The sequence below is a fragment of the Adiantum capillus-veneris genome, chromosome 5 (genome assembly GCF_014529385.1).
Source record: "Adiantum capillus-veneris isolate H3 chromosome 5, ASM1452938v2, whole genome shotgun sequence".
Classification (NCBI taxonomy): domain Eukaryota; kingdom Viridiplantae; phylum Streptophyta; class Polypodiopsida; order Polypodiales; family Pteridaceae; genus Adiantum; species Adiantum capillus-veneris.
The window spans coordinates 161,853,238-161,875,220 of NC_140935.1; the positions used below are offsets into that span (position 1 = coordinate 161,853,238).

Below are 21,983 nucleotides of genomic sequence, written 5' to 3' on the forward strand. Positions count from 1 at the left end.
TGAGTGTATTTGGTGACAATGTCGTCAAAAAAAATTCTTGTATCATCAGGATTCAAAGTGTTCAAAGTGGCCCTTCGTTTTAAGAGCAATGTGCGTTGGCTTTCAAAGTCTACATTGATAAACACAAATTATCTACTTGCACTATGTAAGGGCAATGAAAGAGAAATATATGTTGCTTGGTGTGATGTTATCTCTTGTGTATTGATCAAAGCGTTGCCAATTTTTTTCAATCGATCTAACGTTGGCACATTTGTTTTCTTGCAATCTTGCAGTATGTTCTTGATGGTTTTGCTTGCAGTTGAGTCATTCTTAGTCATATATGATGTGCAATATGCAGCAGCGCCATGGCCATTGAAAATAAATTGAATGTCAATGTTTGCATCCCATAGAAGACACAGCTCTTTGTTGAAGTTGTTTGTGTAAATGTCCTTTGGATCTCTTTTCAAGAGCAGTGTTGGCTCTGTGACGCTTACAGAAAGGGATTGGTTGTATACTTCTTCTGTCATATCCAAAGAGGTCAACCATTCATCATGTGACGCATTTGAATCATGTCTAAGGGCAAGCAATCGTTCTTCAATACATTTTTTGTTTGCCAAGAGTATTTCTTTCTCTGTTTGGGATAATGTGGGTGGATATAGCACCAATGTTTCTCGAGAGGGAGGACGTGGGAAACCAAAGCGACACATGCTTTTGCGTTTTTTGCATGTTTTGCGATGAAAGTGAGTTTGTACGCTTCTAAGAGACTCATCTAATACATTCATGTCAATAGTGATATGTGTGTCAACAAAACGTATTGTATCATTATCTGGTGCACTGCCAAAGAGAGGTGCATTTTTTACCCAAAGCAATCCATGATCATGTTGGCTGCCTCTATTTTGAAATTCAGTCACAAAAAAGTAATCCACTAATTCACCAAGGATAGTGTTATTGTGCTTCAATTCCTGTTTCATGGCTTGAAATCTATGCACATAGTATCGAGCTGTTGTGACAGGATCGCACCGGACAAGTGCACGAATGAATGAAGCTTTGTTTGGGTAGTCTGACTCTTTAATATGAGGATTCAATCTGCACAAGCAATCTTTCAAAGGGTTCCATCTTTGCTCCGCACATGAAAATGTAACAAAGAAAGTTGGCTGGCCTAATTGACGGATCATTGCAAATACATTTCGCTTGAGTTTCACCTTGTAGTCAATTGATGTGCGCAATGATTGAAAATCATGGTAACCAAGCTCAGACGAAAGTAGTTGTTCAATGTTAGTGCTCGCTTGAACATCTTTTGCCTGCAATTGTCTACCCCGCAATTTTCCCTTGCGCAAGCGCACCCAAATAGAACCAAGAACTTTTGCAATAATAATTTTCATTGTTTTGAAGAAAATATTTTCAATGTTGCTCGCGAATCGTCTATCCACATTCTTAAGCTCCCATTGTGCTAGTTTTTGATATTTTTTCTTTGCCAACACATGATACTTTCGTCTTTGACCAAAAAACAATGTTGGAAATGACAACTCCTCACAAGATTCATCATAAAAAATGCTTAATGGACTAAATCCCTCACAAGGGGCTATACTTGCAACTTGAGAATTATGGTCCACAACTTGTTGTGCAGAGTAAATACCATGCACCAAAGTATCCGAAGGACTACTATCATCGTCAATATCTTCTTGGTGTGGACTATAAGCAAGGTCAGCATGGAGTGTGAAAGAAGATGACCAAGACATATCAATTGTAACACCATGATCAACGTACAATGGAGTGGCCAAAAGGTTAGCCAAAGCTTGAAGCACATAGTTTGGGCGCACAATGCCACTCAAATAAGCATGATCATATTCAAGCTTACGTTTAATCTCTACAAGGATAGAAGCTTGATCATCAAAAAAACGCGGCAACACCCTTTGTACTCGTGACAGGTCGGCCATTACATTTACAATGCTTCCACGCAAACCAAGTTGACCTTCGAAGTTTAGCTCTCGAATTTGTGCAAATGGTATGCGCAAGGATACAAGATGACTCTCTACTGAATTCAATTTTTCTACGGAGGGTATTTTGCTATTGAAATGAACCTCTCTTTTCAAGAAAAACAATGGTTCTTCTTGTTTCTTCAACGCAGCCTTGCAAGAATAACACACTTGTAACTCTTTCTTTTGACCAATGACCATTGATTTTATTTGCTTGAGAAACAAGAATTCCACCTTTGACATGCTACGCAAAGTATGGCGGAACAAGAGAGAACCACACGAAGCACAAGCGAAAGCAGGGATATCTTCAATCGTCTTGACATATAGAAGAGTTCTACTTGATGGAACGATAGACCTTCTTTGGTGAATTTGCGATGACTTGGACATGTTATAAATTTTTGTCTTCACTTGTTTGACACTAAAAGAGTTTGGAAATAATTGCAAAAACACAGAGGCAATTTCTTGGATAGCCACATCATGAGTTTCGACAAGTGTTGTTAGACACAAGGTAGCTTCTTTACTCCACACACAACTTTTACGTTTGGATGGTTGGTCGCCACACGGATACCATAAAAAAAACCACGAAAATTCAACACCACAAGAGTTGGGCAAGTGGACGAGGTTGCACATTCACGTGCACCGAAACAACGGACTTCATTTAAAACATCACCTTCATAACAGTAGAGTTTGCCCATTGAAGAAAAAATCTTGCAAAACAAAGTTACCAAGTGCACACTTAGCATCATTGAAGAATTTCGACAACCTAAAAGCGACGTCAAAAATTCTTTTTGATTAAAAGAAGGTGATTGTACATCAACAATCCAAGGGTCAGCCCAAACTTTCAGAATATCTTCGTTTTTTTTTTCTATTTGTTCCAAAATTTCATCCACAATTTTGGATTCAAGGCATTGCAAAGAGAGGGACAAGTGGAAACCATGAAGCAAACTCAGCAAAACATCTTTGTTGTCTAAAAAATTACAAGTAAATATAGGATCAACAAGTAGATTTTTGCCATCTGCATACAAAATGATATCATGCGCCATTGTTTCAAAAAGTAAAACCTTGATAACAAGAACACAAACTACGCGCCTTTGAATGCAGTAACCTGTCTCGCTTTGTCAATAGTGAACCAACCAGCTTTTTTGAAGTTCAAGAGTGAAGATTTTAGCTCTACCAAGCTTTGATCAAAGAGATGCAGGAACGGACGAGAAAATCCAAGAACTGAATCAACTACAGCTCCTTGCAAGATAACAGAAACAACCTCTCCATCTTGGGGATATAATTTAGGGGGCAACACAGGCTGCTTAGTGATTGTAGAGATTCTGCCACAAGAGTAGCAAAATGGGTTGCTAGCTTGCTGACTCACATTCAGACCTTTGCACACTCCGCCCGAGTACTCAACATCCAAGCTATTCACACTCACAATCTCCAGCGTTCCAAACACCTACAAATTCAATAATGACCATATGAAGAACATAAATGCATTTTTAACTAATATATGCACACAGCAATTACCTTCTTCCCAAAGCCTAAGTTCGTGACTTGTTTCAACAAGTATTCTTGGAAGACACCAGCCAAAGAGAGAGGAAGCGGGCACAAGATAGTAGCGTCAACTACACTAAGAGTGTTTGACAAATGCTTGAAGACATTGATGTTACGAGCAACACATGAGTAGTATCCAACTTCCTTTACTTCATGCACCATAAACTGATAGTCCACCCGTCGTGTAGGGACAAAGAGAAGCTGCCATCAAAATGCAGAGATGAGCAAGGATACATTTAAGTTGCAAAGAAGCTTTACCAACACTCACACTAGCTCGGTCGCTTGTTGAAGGACCATCTGCCACAGTTAAACGAAAGCTAGGAGTGCCATCGCTTTTAACGGCGTTCTCTAATTTCAACTTTTGGTATACCACGCATTCTGAAACATACTCTTGTATGTTTACTTTTCATGGTAGACCAACAGAAATACATTTCTACTCCTTGTAGAGTACATTATGGATTCTCTCTTTGCCCCGCATAAGGAGAAATATGGGATTCATACATGACTTTCTTATTGTATGGGTGAATAACACATAGCCTATTGCCGTTTGGAAGATAACCATCCTTCAAGGTAAATGGTTCTTTTTTCCTTCCCTATTGCAAAGGCTCATTTGTTTATTGGAGAGCTTGGTTTGCGTCATGAAGTTCTTGAGGCTTTGTGACCCATTTGTAGGATAAATGGAGTCCCCAAGAGATAGTGTTTCCACACGTTTAGGATATATAGAATAGCTAGTAGCTCTTTTTCGTATTTGCCCAATACTCACTTATCGAAGTTGAGTCTTTGACTCTCATATGCTATGGCATGCCATTCTTGAAGCAAAATAGCTCCAAGGCAATCACCACAAGCATCACATCGGACCTCAAATGGCTTTGAGAGATCTAGTAGTGTGAGCACACATTGAGAGATAAGCTTCTCAAAAGCTTCTTGCACTTTTGCAGTCCATGAATACTTAACGTTCTTTTTTTTTGTTAAGTCTTGTAATGGGCCTGCTATTAGCGAGAATTTTTTCTATGAAGCATCTATAATATGCACACATACCTATGCAGCTTTGTACCTCCTATAGATTTTTTGGATTAGGCCATCCTTTTATTATCTCTAACTTTGTTGGATCCATACGGGTGCCATCTTTAGAGATAATGTGACCTAAATATTGAATCTCTTGTAGGAAAAATTCACACCTTTTTTTTCTTATTGATGAAAAGCTTATTCTCTCTCACAACTTTAAATATTACCTAGAGGTGTCCCTTATACTCCTCAAGAGAATTTGAATGGCCTGAAGATTTTTGTCCATCATGAGTTTGAAAGCGTCTGGAGAATTTGTCAAGCCAAAACTTGTAAATTATTAAATAGATCTTCTACCCGTGGCACGGGAAATCTATTTTTGATAGTGATCTTATTTAGTGCTCTATAGTTGACACACATGTGATATGTGTTATCTTTCTTTTTCACTAAAAGCAATGGTGAACAAAATGGAGAGGAGCTCCCGGGGCAGTCACTTATCAAAAGACCCCTATATCACGTGCGTTCAAGAGGTAATTAATAATACCCCAATATACATACTATACTTACACCGTGAGCCTATTTAAAAAACCCCCACCCCCCTTTGTATGTATACATTTTTTATACATTTTGGTCTTTTAATAATCCTCTCCGGTTAACTCACGTGATATCATACACATTCTAAAAAGTGACCTCCCCGGGGAGGAGCTAGACCTCACCATCCCTTTTTCACCAATTCATGCACTTGCCTCATGATCTCCTTTTGTTGAGCTTGTGAAACTTGATAAGGAGGCTTGTTAGGCGGTGAGCTTCTTGGTAGGAGTTCAATTGCATAGTCATCATCCCTCATTTTAGAGGTAGCTCACTAGGGATGTCATCAATGAAAACATCTTGGAATCCATTTAGGAAATTAGACAACTCTAATTCCTCTTGATTCCCTTTATTGGATATGGTGTTCCCCGACTCATTAGCATCTATATACATGCTCTCTTCCCTGTAGGTGAAGTAGATTCTCCTTTCAGGGAACTTCATGTTGGAAGCCATGCGGTTAAACCATGATGCCCCAACGATAACATTCTCATGTTTGAGAGGGGAGATGAAGAAATCCTTTTTGTCCACATAGCTTTGGACATGAAGCCTTAATTTTCCAATTAAGGAAGTAACTGAGACGTCTTGTCCATTGATAGCTCCATTGGCTTTCAATGCATCTCCCATCTCGTGGGCTTGTATGCCTAGCTTAGTGGTCAACTCCGGGGATATGCAGTTGTGAGTTGAACTAGGGTCAAACAAAATAAAGGCAACATGCTCTTGCATCTTTCCCCAAGCATAGGAAAGGAGAAATCCTTGGCAATGAGCATCCTCTTTTGGAGCTTCAAACATAGAGGCTCTAGGAGTTTCATTGCGGGCAATTCTCTTGAGGCAAGGACGATAACCATGGCCTTGCTCCCCACACTTAAAACATTTGTGGTCCTTCAAAAAAAACTTCTAGCTCTTTAGGAGAGAGTTTATATTTACCTTTGTAAACTCCCTTCTCCTTGGACCGATTATTGTTGTTGTTGGAATAGCCTTGGTAAGAATTTTGCGCATTGGTTTTCCTCTTGGCATCACTTTTGTCTTTATTTTCCATGGGCTTGACATTCTGTTTAGCCCCTTGTTGGAAATTGATGCGCGAAGCAACCATGGTGTGGTGGATTATTTCAGTGATAGAAACAGGCCGTTGAGAGTTGACATACACGGCCATCTCTTTGGGTAATCCCACACAAAATTGTTGCTTTTTCTCAGCGGAGTCTATCTTTTGAAATACATTAGCCTTGAGATATAAATCTCAAAACTTGTCCACATATTTGTGGGTAAACTCACGAGAGAGAAGCTTTAAACTTTGCCATTTGGTAAGCACTTTGTCCATCGCATCACTTGCAAGGAATTGCTTCATGATGGAAACTCGTAGAGTTTTCCATGTCTTTGGGGCGTCGCCGTTTGCCACGAAGGCTAGCCCACCATTGACGAGCCAATTTTTGGAAGTGCATAGCTACATGGCATAGCTTGGAGGACTCCATGAAGCCCTCGTTTCCAAAGGCCGCATCAAATTGTTGGATGAAGGCCAATACTTTGTCGGTAGCACCAAAGGTGCCATCATAGGTGAGAAAAGAGATACTCTTCCCTCCCTCTTTGAACTTCTTGAGCTTTCGTGACCTTCGCCATGCAGGGTAAGATTTGCGATGTCCTCCCCTCTTATATTCTCTAGGAGAATAACCATAGCTTTCATCGGTAGAGGAGGAAGGTGAAGAAGAAGGAGAAGAGGGTGACCTCTTTCTTGCCCTTTTCTTCCTTGATTTCCTCTCTTACCTTTTGAAGAGATGAGGAGAAGGACTATGGGTTAACCGTTTCCTCTTGGGAGAAGTTGACGATCATTTAGTACGCCTTCTTTGTGGAGCCACATCTTCGGAGGAATTTAGGGATTCATTACTTTCTTGATCTTTGGATTCCTCCTCTCGTATGGGAGAGGTCTTCTTTTGGGGGTCTCATCAAGAGGCCTCCTAAGCTCTCTCTCCTCTTGAAGAGGAAAGGAAATCCCATAAGCACGAAGTTGTTGAGTAGCTTCGGCTTGCAAAGCGGGGTTGCCCATAGCTTGTTGCAACCTAGTAACAAGATAATTAACGAACATGGGGGCATCATCATTAGCACCTTCATGTGCAAAATCAAAGTTATCAATGTTCATTCTACTCTCTTGGTTATTGTCAGCCATGTTAATTGAACTTATGTGTGTACTTAGTGTATGCTTTAGCAATTCAAAACCTTAGTTGCTACTCCTCTTAGCCTTTGAAAATAGGCACTTAAGTATCTACACCCATGGCTCGAATTGGTTAATTATAGAGAGTAGTGGAGTGAGTCTAACATAGCGAAGTTGCCGAGGGATAGCTCCTTTTGGACTTCTTATGGTTCAATAATGGTAAAGCTGTAGGCAAGTCTAGAAAGACTCCATTATTAAGACCAAAGCTCTCGAGGTGTGCACCATATCCCACATAGTGGGCTCAACAAAGCTGATAATAGATCCCAGTCCCGCTTACCCTAATATAATTAACAAAATCAAACATTAATAGGCTACTTAAGGACCTCCCTCCTTAAGCAAGAAAAGAGAAACCAAATGCTCTGATACCAATGTAATGGAAATGGCCTATGAAATTTGAGAGTAGCGGAATCGGGAAATTAGGTGAAGCACTTTTGAGAGATTATTTTGTGAGCATAGCGGGTGAACTTAATTGATGGTAGCAACATAAACATGGTACTTAGTTAACTTGGCATGAACAATACTTTTGCAAGAGAGAGAGAGAGTTTAGAGAACATGACAATAGTTGAGGAACGGATCCATACGGAGCTGGTCTCCCCTCCAATAGGCTTTTGTATTATAGTTTCTCCCATCAAGAGAGACTCGGTACAATACAATCTTTGTGTTCCTTGTGACCTAGGTGATGCAATGAACATGGAAAGCTTCATGCATCACAAGCATAACATAAACTTTGTAGAATGCATGGACTATCCCAAGGCCTCAAACACCTTCGAAGGTGGAGAGAGCTAGCGGGGAATGAGGATAGGGAAGAGGAAGAAGAAACATTCCATAGGAGAAAGAAATAATTCCTCACTTATCATTAATCTTCTTGCTAGCATTCATAATAGCATAGTAATGAAGATGGAGAAGATGGCAAGCTTAATCATTGAAGCATGGCTCTTGGTTGGATTTGCATTCCATAGCCACGAGTGTTGGTGTAGGCTCTCACTTCTCACAAGCTTAGAGAGGAGGTGGAGTTCCTCTACTTTCACTAAGTGAGAATAGTTCCACAAAATGAGTGTGTGTGTGGTGTATATCCCCCTAGCACCCCCCTTGCTTTCTTGGGGCGAGTTGCAACTTTTCCACATGCTACAAGCTCATTGGACCCCTCTCCCCCCAGCCAATCACATGCAGCATGCAATCAAGTACATGGGTAGTCTTTTAACAAGTGTCTTCTTACCCTTTAGAGAGAGAGAGAGAGAGAGAGAGAGAGAGAGAGAGAGAGAGAGAGAGAGAGCTTGAAAATATCTAGATATTTGTTGGATGGAACTAGAAGCTCATTGGACCCCTCTTTAGCCCAACCAATACCATTCAAGCACACCATGTGGTTAAGCTTAGTGAGAGTTTGACATGTGTCTCATGTGCCCTTTTAGAAAAGGGGTGCCCTTTGGGTGAGTGGAAGGTTAGGTCAAATATTTCCCTACTTTGGGACTTTCATGCATAGGAAGCTTCTCAAGCAACTTCCTCATTAAATTTGTAGGGTCTCTTTTCACTCAAGCACCTTACCCCCCATGCATAGGAAGCTTCTCAAGCAACTTCCTCATTAAGTTTGTAGGGTCTCTTTTTTACTCAAGCACTTTACCCCCCATGCATAGGAAGCTTCTCAAGCAACTTCCTCATAAAGTTTGTAGGGTCTCTTTTTGACTCAAGCACCTTACCCCCCATGCATAGGAAGCTTCTCAAGCAACTTCCTCATAAAGTTTGTAGGGTCTCTTTTTGACTCAAACACTTTACCCCCCATGCATAAGAAGCTTCTCAAGCAACTTCCTCATTAAATTTGTAGGGTCTCCTTTTCACTCAAGCACCTTACCCTCCATGCATAGGAAGCTTCTCAAGCAACTTCGTCATTAAGTTTGTAGGGTCTCTTTTTGACTCAGGCACCTTACCCACCATGCATAGGAAGCTTCTCAATCACCTTCCTCATTAAGTATGACAAGTACCTCAAGTACCTTAGTCATCAAGCATGACAAGCACCTTGGGTGGAGTTCTAACCTCAAGCTCAACCCTAGCTTGCCTATTGCCTAAGGTCAAAGGCAAGTTTAGCTCGGATTCCCACCTCAAGCTCAACCATAGCTTGCCTAAGGTCAAAGGTAAGTTTAGGTTTGGTTCCCACCTGAAGCTCAGCCCTAGCTTGCCTAAGGTCAAAGGACTTTTAACACTAACCATTGAAGGTCTTTAATGAAGCTAACCCTAAGGTCTTTTAAGCTCCATTAGATGCACATTGATCTTTGATAGACTACCTCCTTTTGGATCCCTATTGAGATGTAACCATCTCTCCTCTTGGTTCCCTGCTGAGGTAAGTATAGAAGCACTTATTGCACATTGATCTTTAATAGACCATTTCCTTTTGGACCCCTATTGAGATGCAACCATCTCTCCTTTTGATCCCGTATTGAGATAGGTCTAGAAGCACATGTCTCTATTCTAACTCTTGTTCCCGTTTATTCTCCCACATTAAATGATCAATTTAATATGAGAAATCATTTGTTAAAGTTAGATATTATATTTTATGACAGCCAGTTCATGTTGACCAAGTGATAAAAATTGTTGATATCCATGGTTTCATCTAAGTTCAATTTAGAAAACCATCTCAATATGTCCTGCTAGTTCTTTATGAGGATGGATTCACCCTCAATTTAGAGGCAAAAATTTAGAATAGGCTTGGAATCTCACTGATGTGTCCGCTTTGCGACTTGCTAAAAATCATATTGTTACCGAGGCTTCGTCGTCTTTAAAAAGGGGAAGGGGGAGTAGACTGCCGGAACATTTGAACATCATGTGTTCTAACGAGGTGGTGAGTCCCCCATTTGTCCATGAAAAGGTGCATAGTGTTCGGACGTTCTATAGGCATAAGCGGCCTTCCCCCCTCGGAGCAAAAACAAGTAGCAACACTTTTACAACACAAAGCACGAAGAGTCGTTCAATCTTGTCCAACAATCTAACCGCAAATCTCTGACTGTCCGTCAAAGTCCAGGGTCGAGGGACAGAGAACTGCAACCGTCTATTTGTTGTACATTAAAAGCCATAATCTAGATTGCATGCTGCTTTTCAACTCAACACCCGAATCGTTCAGAGACCAGTACAGTTTGCAAGCCTTGTCGTGCTGACACTTTAGCTCTTAGAATACTTTGTCGTGCTAACAAATCATCAGATAGAATGTTGAAAGCGAAGAGCCACTACTTGATTGCTTGCCACACAATAGTCGGAATATTTTTTGCATGCAATTTTTCAGCAGCCAGTCCTTGGTGTCCAACTCAACAGACGAAATGTAGTTGGTGTGTGTGATATGCCTATTTGTGCAACTGTGTCGTCCCCCTCCATTCCTCAGCACTATCTCACACGGGCATGGGTTGGATGGGATCAATGGCCCACGCCTTTTTTGGGGAGCGAGGGCATCGTGGGCTGTTGATTTCACGGCGCGCCCGAATTTACTAAAGCCACCCCGAACTTACACAGCGACGACCCGAATCATAAAACTCCCCCTTCTCCCATTGCTTTCAATGAGCACGCGCAGGTGAGGTGGTTAAGGTGATAGGCTTGCAAAGGTGGCATCCAAGGTTCAAGTCTGGGGGATGAGAGGGGGAGGGGGGGCGGGGGCGCCCAAATTTACAAGTTTTGGTGTGGCCGAATTTACTTGTTTTTCCGAATTTGCAAAAGCCGCATTGGACGACTCATATCGCATCCGATTCCCTGAATGAGTGTGGGCCATTGATCCCATCCAACCCATGCCGACGAAATGTAGTTGGTGCGTGTGATATGCCTATCTGCGCAACTGTGTCGTCCCCCTCCATTCCTCAGCACTATCTCACACGGGCATGGGTTGGATGGGATCAATGGCCCACGCCTTTTTTGGGGAGCGAGGGCATCGTGGGCCGTTGATTTCACGGCGCGCCCGAATTTACTAAAGCCACCCCGAACTTACACAGCGACGACCCGAATCATAAAACTCCTCCTTCTCCCATTGCTTTCAACGAGCACGCGCAGGTGAGGTGGTTAAGGTGATAGGCTTGCAAAGGTGGCGTCCAAGGTTCAAGTCTGGGGGATGAGAGGGGGAGGGGGGGCGGGGACGCCCAAATTTACAAGTTTTGGTGTGGCCGAATTTACTTGTTTTTCCGAATTTGCAAAAGCCACATTGGACGGCTCATATCGCATCCGATTCCCTGAATGAGTGTGGGCCATTGATCCCATCCAGCCCATGCCTGTGTGAGAGGCCCTCCCTTGGACATTTGATGGTCGGGAATGATCATCCACTTATCATTCCCTTAAGAAAGTGCTCCGCCAATAAACATGTAGTCGCCCTTTGAATGGTGAGTGGATGACCATTCCCTGCACCGATGACTCTGAAACGTAATTCTTATACAAGGGTCCAACAGTGTGAATCACCGGCTGCCCGACTTCGCGGGTCCTGCTTCAGAACAGCGTTACGAGCGCTATGCTGCTGGAGGTGAGAGGAGCGCTCACCTTTGCACACCCGTTGCACCTCTCAAGTGTCGGATCCACCCAGTGACGAGCTTGAACTGCTCTGCAGGAATTAGACTTGCCACCTGTACCCTACCTTTTTCTTGAAAAACTCTTTCCGATCCTTTTCCGATCATGGGTGACGATGAAGAGGAGCTGCGCGAAGCAAAGGCTGATATTCAAAAGCGATGGAAGGAGGCGCATGAAGCTGCAGGAAGCTATGCTCAGGCCCTCCGAAAATGTGGTCTGGAGAAAGGTACAGCGGACTCTGCCTCTTTGCCCCGCCTCAACGCCCTTGCACAGGATTCCCTCACCTCCCTACGCTCTCTTCAGCGTCGCTTTGACCTTCTAGCGCATCAATCCCTGAGGTCAGCTCTCTCTCTCTCTCTCTCTGTATGTGTGTGCGATATATTTTGTTAATGAAGGGATCGCCTCCAAGGGCTGGTTCTTACAAGCAAAAACGCTCCTTTGCCCCTTTTCTTGCAACCATACTGCTAGTCTTCAAAGAGGCTGACTTGGCATCTTACTTGATGAACAATGGGGCAATAGTTGATCAACACGTGGTTGCCACGAACACTAAGACGATGAAGAGGAGGAGATGTTGAGAAGAGAGCTGCTACTTGGGTGCTAGACCATATTTGTGTGTTTAGGCAATTTCGAAATACCTAGACAACTGAGAATCGACCAAAGTTGATCCTCTCAGTGAGCTATGCACTGGCGTAAATTTTGACCAAGGAATTGTGTTTGCTTGCTCTTCCTTGAAACTTTTGACCTCTAGCTTATTATACTTGTGATTTTCTATATATTTACACAGATTTACGTATGTATGTGTGTGTGTATATGTATGTATGTATCTAGTGTGTGTGTGTGTGTGTGTGTGTGGAGTGCCATATTTCTTGTTCACACCGCGGCTCCACGAAGTAGTACCTTCTATTGCTACCTATCAACTTCCGCCATTTCCAAATTAACGAAATGCAGTCCTTTTGTTTACTCGATCTTCTTGAAGGAACTGAATCATGAACAAAGGTAAAAAATGTTTGATTTAGAAAAGGAACAACAAGAATTTTTACATGCACAGGTTGATTGTTTCTCTGAAGGCTTATCGGGCGAGTTAGCACCTTCTCGTCCCGAGGATCACACGATTGATTTGGTTCCTGGTAGTACACCACCGGACCGACCTTTTTGTTTTTTGCCACATACCAGAGGGCCCACATGGGAGGAGCTTCTCCCTTCCAAATATTAGCCATGTAACATGGTTGGACAAGGGCCACGTACCATCGGGCAAGAGCCACACATAGGCATCAACATGGCCACCTAATTGATGCACCACGTGTTAGAAACGGCGGAGAGAACTCGTAGCAACTAGCTAGGAACCTCCTCCTCTGGTGATCTACCCAGGAGGAGGATGCACTTGAGTGTCCGAGGGCAAGAGCCCTAGCAACGTGAACACTAGGTGAGCACAAGGTGTCACTCTAGAGTGTGACCCAACGCGGGATTTGAACCCACAACCCGTACGTTGAGAGACCAAAGCCTTACTGAACCAACTCTTTGGGGACCCAAACCGACCACCTTATCGAGTTAGCTGAGCTCAAAATGAAGAAATAATGAACCAGGGAAAAGAACTTCTTGGGAAGGGTCTCGTCCAACCTAGCACTTCAACTTTCCGTTCATCGGCGTTGCTAGTACTAAAGAAAGATGGATCTTGGAGAATGTGCATTGTCTAGCTCTCAATATAGTCACCATCAAGAATAATTCCAAGAATCGATGATATACTCCTCAGACTTCAAGAGTCCTCTTGTTTTAGCATAATTGATTTAAAGAGTGGATATCATCTGATCCGAATTGCTTCTGGGATGTCCACAAGATAGCTTTCAAGACACTTTTGGTTTGTAGAAATATTTGGTTATGTCATTTGGCCTTACAAATGCTCCGACGACATTCAACCGAACGATGGATAGGATTTTCAGAGAGTGTGTGTCACGTGACACATCCAACCCTATGCGTCCGTGGACAAGCTACAGCATGACCAGGGTTCAATTCAAGTCAGTTTAGAATAGGAAGTGATGTGGCACCTTTGTGAGTCTGTTCGCAGACCGTGCATGTCCAGACACTTAGATTAGATGCATATCCTTTGGTTGCACACAACATGACCATCAGATTCTAGTCAAAACCCATCAAGAGCATTTTTACAGTGCATAGACCTATTTTTCCTATTTTGACATTTTTCACTTATTATTTTTAAGTGACTTTTGTTGGAAACTAGGTAGGGCAATTTTGCTAAGTTTGTATAAATAGAAACCTAGCGCTAGCACTTTCTGGCAGAAGAGGTAGCAGGAGCAATCGCTCAACATCTCAGCAGAACCCCCAGTTGCCCTAGCATTTTTGCTCATAGCAAAAAGCTAGCGTTTTTGGACCAGATCAGCCAGGGTTTTTGATTTGCAGATTCTTGATGATAGCAGACAATATATCAGCCCTAGCGTTAGCAGATTCCCCCACAGAAGACATCATATTCCCCGTGTAGCAGATTTCCACCGTAGGATCAAAAATCAGTCCTACCGTTTTTGGTTTGCAGATCAGCCTCGATGTTTTGCAATTCCATCGCGACAGATTCAACAATAACCAGCGTTTTTGCACAGCCACTCCAACGTTTTCAACAAGGCAAATTCAGCAGATAGAAGAGCAGCATATCAGCGTTTTGCATCAGCAAATTTAGCGACATGAAGCCTAGCAAGCCAACGTTTTTGCAACAGTAGCAAGTTCGGATTCGAAGCATTCAGTTTTCACCATAGTCTCGTTCTTGTCGTCCATACCATTGACATCGACATAGCAAGCATCTAGACTCATTGCATCAGCCATTGTACCAGATTGTGCAATCAATAGTAGACCAATCTCGCCATCGAGAGTGGGGCCTTCAGAGGAGGGTTTTACGTTTTTGGTGTCGTATTCTCTTCTCTCTCTATCTCTCAGTCTCATGCACCTTCACGCACAGTGTCCATTCACTTTGTTTGCACTCTCATAAAGAACGGAAGGCTCTCCCTTCCCTAAGAAAAAGGAACCTTGAGCACAGTTTAGAGCACTCATCTTGAGCAAAGTTCAACATTCACTTCTGCCGGCCAATCGACGTGAGGTGGAAAAAAGAAACCTTGGTGTGAGCGCAAGGTTGCCAAGGGGTGCAATCGCGGAAAGAGAAAAACTTGGGTGAAGAGAAGATCCTTCTCTAACACAGATTGCAAGCGAAAGAAGAACCGCAAGAGCCTACCTCAAGACCCCCAAGAACCTCAAGACCCTCAAGAACCCAAGGCCCACAAGAACCCAAGTTCCTCGTGAACTTCAGAACCCAAGATCACAAGAACCCACAACTTCAGTGGATGGTCATCACTGGAAGCGGAATGGATACTTCGCTTGGAGGCGATGAGCATGAGAGAGGCGAAGAAGAGTTTTCCCCACTAGGAGGTTTTTTTGACCCTCCCCCTTCCCCATCTACGCCAAGGATTGCACCAGATCCTATGGAGGAGTTGTAGCAGATGTTTATGGACAACAAGTTAGAACGCGAAGCAAGGAAGTTATAACGCGAAGCAAGAAAAGCAGAAATTGATCTTAAGTACGAAGAAAGATTGGCAGCCATAGCCCGTGAGCGCAAGCAAGCACGCTTGGAAGCCAAAGTAAGACAAGCCGAATTTGATCGTGAGTGCGAAGAAAGAGAAGCAGAATTTGATCGCGAGAACAAAGCAAGACATGCAATGAACGACCGACACATGCAAGAGATGTTGCGACTCTTTTCTCAAGTTCAGGCACAGATGCAAGAGATTCGGAAAAAGGAGACTCTCTCAGTCTCTTCTTCTCCAAAGCATGACACACAAGATTTGCATGATGATAAGCATGATGAATTGCTTGATAATGATGAGCATGATGAATTGAATGACAATGACAAGCATGAAGAATTGCATGACAATGACAAGCATGATGATTTGCATGATCACGATGTGATTTCTCACGAGCATGATGATTTGTAAGAAGATGATGTGATTGTTCACAAGGATGATGTGTTCGTTGATACTTTTTCTATGTTAGGTGCAGCGGAATGAATGTTTGCGCTTTGCTCAAGATGAGTGCTCCAAACTGTGCTCAAGGTTCCTTTTGTTCTTATGGAAGGTAGAGCCTTCCGTTCTTAATGAGAGTGCTATGATCACAAACAAAGTGACTGGACATTGTGCGTGCAAGTGTATGAGACTGAGAGATAGAGAGAGAAGAGAGATATGACACCAGAGACGTTGTAAAACCCTCCTCCGAAGGCCCCACTCTCGTCAGCAAGAGTGGTCTACTTATGATTGCACAAACTGGTACAAACTGAATGCATGTGATTGATGCAAGTCTAGGCTAGATCGATGACGACAACGGAGATGGCGAAAACGACCTAAGGGCTGAAATCTGCTACTCTTTGTACTGCTGTTCAAAGTCGCTAAGGGGTTGAATCTGCAAATCTTTATCTACTGAATTCTGGCTCTATGTCGATGGCGACGATGCGACGACGACGCGATGAAAACGTAGATGGTGAAATCTGCGTTGTCCGGGCTGAAACTGCAAACCTTGTGGAAATTGACCGTGCGGCGAGGAACTGTTGAGGGAAGGTGAGATCTGCGAGGTTCGGGACTTGATCTGCGGTGTCTAAGGGCTGAAAACTGAAAACGCTGATGGTTCTGGATGTTCCGTCACGATGAATCTGCAAAACGCTGAGGCTGATCTACAAATAAAAAACGCTAGGGCTGAAAATGGTTCTGCTGTCGTCGAATGTTCTGCAAATGCAAAACGCTAGGCTGATTTGCTGAGTCGTGGTGACGTCGGGCTGATCTGCTCTGCACAAATTGCCAAGCCGGGTCTGTAGATGAAAAACGCTAGTGCTGTCGTGCTGATGCAGAAAAGGCTACGCCTCTTGGGTTCTGTTGAGAAGTGGCCTGTTGAGCAAGAGCTCTTGTTGCCTCTTTTGCTAAATAGTGCTAGCTCTAGTTTGCTTATATACAAACTTAGGAAAATTGCCATACTTACTTTCCAACAAAAGTCACTTAAAAATAATAAGTGGAAAATGTCAAAAATAGGTAAAATAGGCTAAATGCACTGGAAAATTCCTTTGAAGGATTCTGATGGGAATGCTTATGATCATGCTGTGTGCAACCAAAGGATATGCATCTACACTAAGTGACTGGGCATGCACGGTCTACGAATAGACTCACAAAAGTGCCAGATCACTGCTAAATCTAGACTGACTGGACTGACTGAACCCTGATCATGCTGTAGCTTGTCCACGGACACATAGGGTTGGATGTGTCACGTGACATCCCCTCCTTTTCAAAGTGAGGTACGGGTACTGAACTGTATGGCGTCGAGGGAGATCGCCAACAGTATCCGGAATCCTGGAAGGGACTCTTCGCCGGTCCACTCTGATGTGTGGGTCGCGCGGTACTTGAACTTCATAAAGGTCTGCAACGCTTGCTTCTTTGGGCCGCGCCGAAAGTGAGTCTTCTGTGGCTCCTTCAATGCTTCAACTTTGTCTAGAGTCATGCTTCTTTCTTAGTCAAGAATCTCCATGGCTGAAAAATCCTGAAACCATTTCCAACACAAAAACATGAACATACCTATTCCATTTAAAGTGATTGGAAAAAATCTTGTCTTCCTCAAAGATTGTGCATGCAATGTAGATGAACAAAGAGACGGAGTGCCAAACCGTTCACCACACACACGCAAACAATGAGATCGAATCTCTCTTCTGATCTAAGGCAATCAACTGTGGCAATTCACAACGGAAATGCCTATGCTTGGTGCTCATACTTTCATGTGCTCTTTCTACAAATGTGTCATGCCAAGGAAGAGACATGGAATGTGATGTCCTTGAATGCATACTTTTCAGCTTTTCATGAACAATCCGCATACATCCGTGCTCATTCACGAGTGAAACGTGCTCAACGTACAATATGTCATGCCTAGGAAAAGGGATCACATAAAGACGCTGACTAAAATACAGAAAACGATCACGAATGAAACACTCGAACAATGCGTGCGTATCAATTATGCGAACACAATACTTCCTGTAATGGTTAGTTGGACCTAGGCGCGAGAGCCAAGATTGGTTCTTCTTGAATGATTGAATCGTCCTGTGGGGGTTCTTTGGACCTCGACTCGAAAGCCAAGATCGGTTCTTCGTGATTGATCGAATCTACAACGAGGTTAGCTTCGCTAGAAAAAGTATCCACTAACACATTATCCTTGTGAACAATCACATCATCTTCATGCAAATCCTCATGCTTGTAAGAAATCACATCTTGATCATGCAAATCATCATGCTTGTGAGAAATTACATCTTGATCATGCAAATCATCATGCATGGTCCGCTCTCAATGAGTGAAAAGAGACACAAGGGGAGGCTGGACAAGCCTTCTTTCTTGGAATTCTTGTCACTGTTCAAAAACACGATTAGGAATCGACATGCCCAAGAGAACTTGGGTTCGTGCGACCGCAACAAGCAAAAAAAATTCTTGTTATTCTTGTGGTTCTTTCCTTGAGTGATACAGAACACTGCCAAAGCTTTGATACCAATGTTAGGTGCAGCGGAATGAATGCTTGCGCTTTGCTCAAGATGAGTGCTCCGAACTGCGCTCAAGGTTCCTTTTGTTCTTATGGAAGGTAGAGCCTTCCGTTCTTAATGAGAGAGGGCTATGATCACAAACAAAGTGAGTGGACACTGTGCGTGCAAGTGTATGAGACTGAGAGATAGAGAGAGAAGAGAGATACGACACCAGAGACGTTGTAAAACCCTCCTCCAAAGGCCCCACTCTCGTCGGCGAGAGTGGTCTACTTATGATTGCACAAACTGGTACAAACTGAATGCATGTGACTGATGCAAGTCCAGGCTAGATCGATGACGACGGAGATGGCGAAAACGACCTAAGGACTGAAATCTGCAAATCTTTATTTGCTGAATTCTGACTCTATGTTAATGACGATATCGATGGGGACGATGCGACGACGACGCGCTGAAAACGCAGATGCTGAAATCTGCGTTTTCCGGGCTGAAACTGTAAACCTTGCGGAAACTGACCGTGCGGCGAGGAATTGCTGCGGGAAGGTGAGGTCTGTGAGGTTCGGGACTTGATCTACGGTGTCTAAGGGCTGAAAACTGAAAACGCTGATGGTTCTGGATGTTCCGTCGCTGTGAATCTGCAAAACACTGGGGCTGATCTACAAATAAAAAACGCTAGGGCTGAAAATGGTTCTGCTGTCGCCGGATGTTCTGCAAATGCAAAACGCTAGGCTGATCTGCTGTGTCGTGATGACGTCGGACTGATCTGCTCTGCACAAATCGCCAAGGCGGGTCTGTAGATGAAAAGCGCTAGTGCTGTCCTGCTGATGCAGAAAACGCTAGGCCTCTTGGATTCTGCTGAGAAGTTGCCTGTTGAGCGAGTGATCTTGCTACCTCTTCTGCCAAATAGTGCTAGCTCTAGTTTGCTTATATACAAACTTAGGAAAATTGCCCTACATACTTTCCAACAAAAGTCACTTAAAAATAATAAGTGAAAAATGTAAAAAATAGGTAAAATAGGCTAAATGCACTGAAATTTCCCCTGAAGGATTCTGATGGATTCTGATGGGAATGCTTATGATCATGCTGTGTGCAACCAAAGGATATGCATCTACACTAAGTGACTGGGCATGCATGGTCTACGAATATACTCACAAAAGTGCCAGATCACTTCTAAATCTAGACTGACTGAACCCTGATCATGCTGTAGCTTGTCCATGGACACATAGGGTTGGATGTGTCACGTGACATTTTCTAGTGAAGGTAATCTCATTACAGATTTGATTAATCACGAAGAACCGATCTTGACTCTCCAGTCGAGGTCCAAAGAACCCCCTTAGACAGAACGCACTCAAAAAGAACCGCCTCAGGAGGAACCAATCTTGGCTCTCGAGTCTAGGTCGACATAACTCTCACAGGAAGTATTATGTGTTCGAATGATTAGTCAGCATGCATTGTTTGATTGTTTCATTCGTGATGCTTTCTTGTATTTTAGTCATCGTCTTTATGTGATCCCTTTTCATAGGCATGCCATATTGTACGATGAATATGATTCACTCATGAACGAGCACGGATGTATGCAGATTTCTCATGAAAAGCTGAAAGGTATGCATTCAAGGAAGCCACATTCCATGTCTCTTCCTTGGCATGACACAGTAGCAGAAAGAGCACAAGAAAGTATGAGCACGAAGTATGGGCATTTCCGTTGTGAATTGCCACAATTGATTGATTTAGATCAGCAAGACAAGATTCGATTTCATTGTTTGCGTGTGTGTGGTGAACAGTTTGGCACTCCCTCTATTTGTTCATCTACATTGCATGCACAGTCTTTTAGGAAGACGAGATCTTTTCCAGTCACCTTACATGTATGTTCATATTTTTGTGTTGGAAGTGGTTTCGGGAATTTTCAGCCTCTAAGATTCTTGAAGAAGGTGGATCTACGTCCATAGAAGAAGTGGAAGCATTGAAGGAGACTCCAAGACTTTGTATCGCTTTCAGCGCGGCCCAAAGAAGCAAGCGTTGCAGACCTTTATGAAGTTCAAGTATCGCACGACCCACACATCAGAGTGGGCCGACGAAGAGTCCTTTCTAGGATTCCGGATATTGTTGGCAATCTCCCTCGACGCCATACAGTTCGGTACCAGTACCTCACTTTGAAAAGGAGGGGATGTCATGTGACACATCCAACCCTATGTGTCCGTGGACAAGCTACAACATGACTAGGGTTCAGTTCAGTCAAGTCAGTCTAGAATAGGAAGATATCTGACACCTTTGTGAGTCTGTTCGCAACCGTGCATATCCAGACACTTAGATTAGATGCATATCCTCTGGTTGCACATAGCATGACCATCAGATTCCAGTCAGAACCCATCAGGAGCATTTTTACAATGCATAGACCTATTTTCCCTATTTTTGACATTTTTTACTTACTATTTTTAAGTGACTTTTGCTGAAACTAGGTAGGACAAGTTTGCTAAGTTTGTATAAATAGAAACCTAGCGCTAGTACTTTCCGACAGAAGAGGCAGCAGGAGCACTCGCTCAACAAGCAACTTCTCAGCAGAACCCCCAGATGCCCTAGCGTTTTTGCTCACAGCAGAAAACAGCGTTTTTTGGACCAGATCAGCCAGCGTTTTTGATCTTGCAGATTCCTGACGATAGCAGACAGCAGATCAGCCCTAGCGTTAGCAAGATTCCTCCACAGAAGACAATAGATTCCTCGCGTAGCAGATTTCCACTGCAGGAACCAAAATCAGCCCTAGCGTTTTTGGTTTGCAGATCAGCCTCGACGTTTTGCAATTGCATCGCGACAAATTCAACAATAACCAGCATTTTTGCACAGCCACTCCAACGTTTTCAACAAGGCAAATTCAGCAGATAGAAGAGCAGCATATCAGCGTTTTGCATCAACAAATTCAGCGACATGAAGCCTAGCAAGCCAGCGTTTTTGCAACGGTAGCAAGTCAGGATTCGAAGCATTCAGTTTTCAGCCATAGTCTCATCCTCGTCGTCCACACCGTCGACATCGACATAGCAAGCATTTAGACTCATTGCATCAGCCATTGTACGAGATTGTGCAATCGATAGTAGACCACTCTCGCCATCGAGAGTGGGGCCTTCAGAGGAGGGTTTTACGTCTCTGGTGTCGTATTCTCTTCTCTCTCTCTATCTCTCAGTCTCATGCACCTTCACACACAGTGTCCTTTCACTTTGTTTGTGATCACTTGCACTCTCTCATAAAGAATGGAAGGCTCTCCCTTCCCTAAGAAAAAGGAACCTTGAGCACAGTTCGGAGCACTCATCTTGAGCAAAGTTCAACATTCACTTCCGCTGCACCTTACAGTACCGATCATTTGTGGGCACTTTCTTTGACGACATCATCGTCTTTTCCAAGAATGAAGCAGAACAAAGCCACCTGTTGTTTGCAGGTCTTTTAGGCATTGTGGAAGCATAAATTGGTTATGAACGCGAAAAAGAGCGAATTTTTCTTGCTTGAGATACATTTTTTGGGACACATCGTCTCAGCAGAAGGGGTAAAGATGGACCCGGCCAAAATTGAGACTATTCATGATTGGTCCGATTTAAAGAATGTTCGTTTGAAGCTTTTTGGGCTTGTGCTCTTATTATCGGTG

At 43.2% G+C, this 21,983-nt stretch overlaps 2 protein-coding genes across 3 annotated transcripts in view; one reads left to right on the forward strand and one right to left on the reverse strand.

Annotated features, from left to right (window-relative positions):
• Window positions 1–3,036: 3,036 nt before the first annotated feature.
• LOC147458447 (uncharacterized) lies at window positions 3,037–3,659 on the reverse strand. Its single transcript, XM_086511851.1, has 3 exons — window positions 3,471–3,659; window positions 3,338–3,399; window positions 3,037–3,277 (listed from the first exon to the last, which is right to left on the reverse strand). The coding sequence occupies exons 1-3, from the start codon at window positions 3,657–3,659 to the stop codon at window positions 3,037–3,039; spliced, it is 492 nt and encodes a 163-aa protein (XP_086367977.1).
• A 7,952-nt stretch (window positions 3,660–11,611) lies between these two features.
• The window catches only part of ATSEC20 (Sec20 family protein), a 47,963-nt gene continuing 37,591 nt past the window's right edge, over window positions 11,612–21,983 (forward strand). The window contains exons 1-2 of one of the 2 annotated variants that reach the window (XM_086513069.1): window positions 11,612–11,767; window positions 11,852–12,149. In XM_086513069.1, the coding sequence (XP_086369195.1) occupies window positions 11,917–12,149 (233 nt within the window). In that variant the 5' untranslated portion in view covers window positions 11,612–11,767; window positions 11,852–11,916. Of the gene's footprint in view, window positions 12,150–21,983 lie in introns of both variants that reach the window. The other variant, XM_086513068.1, reaches the window with a different exon arrangement.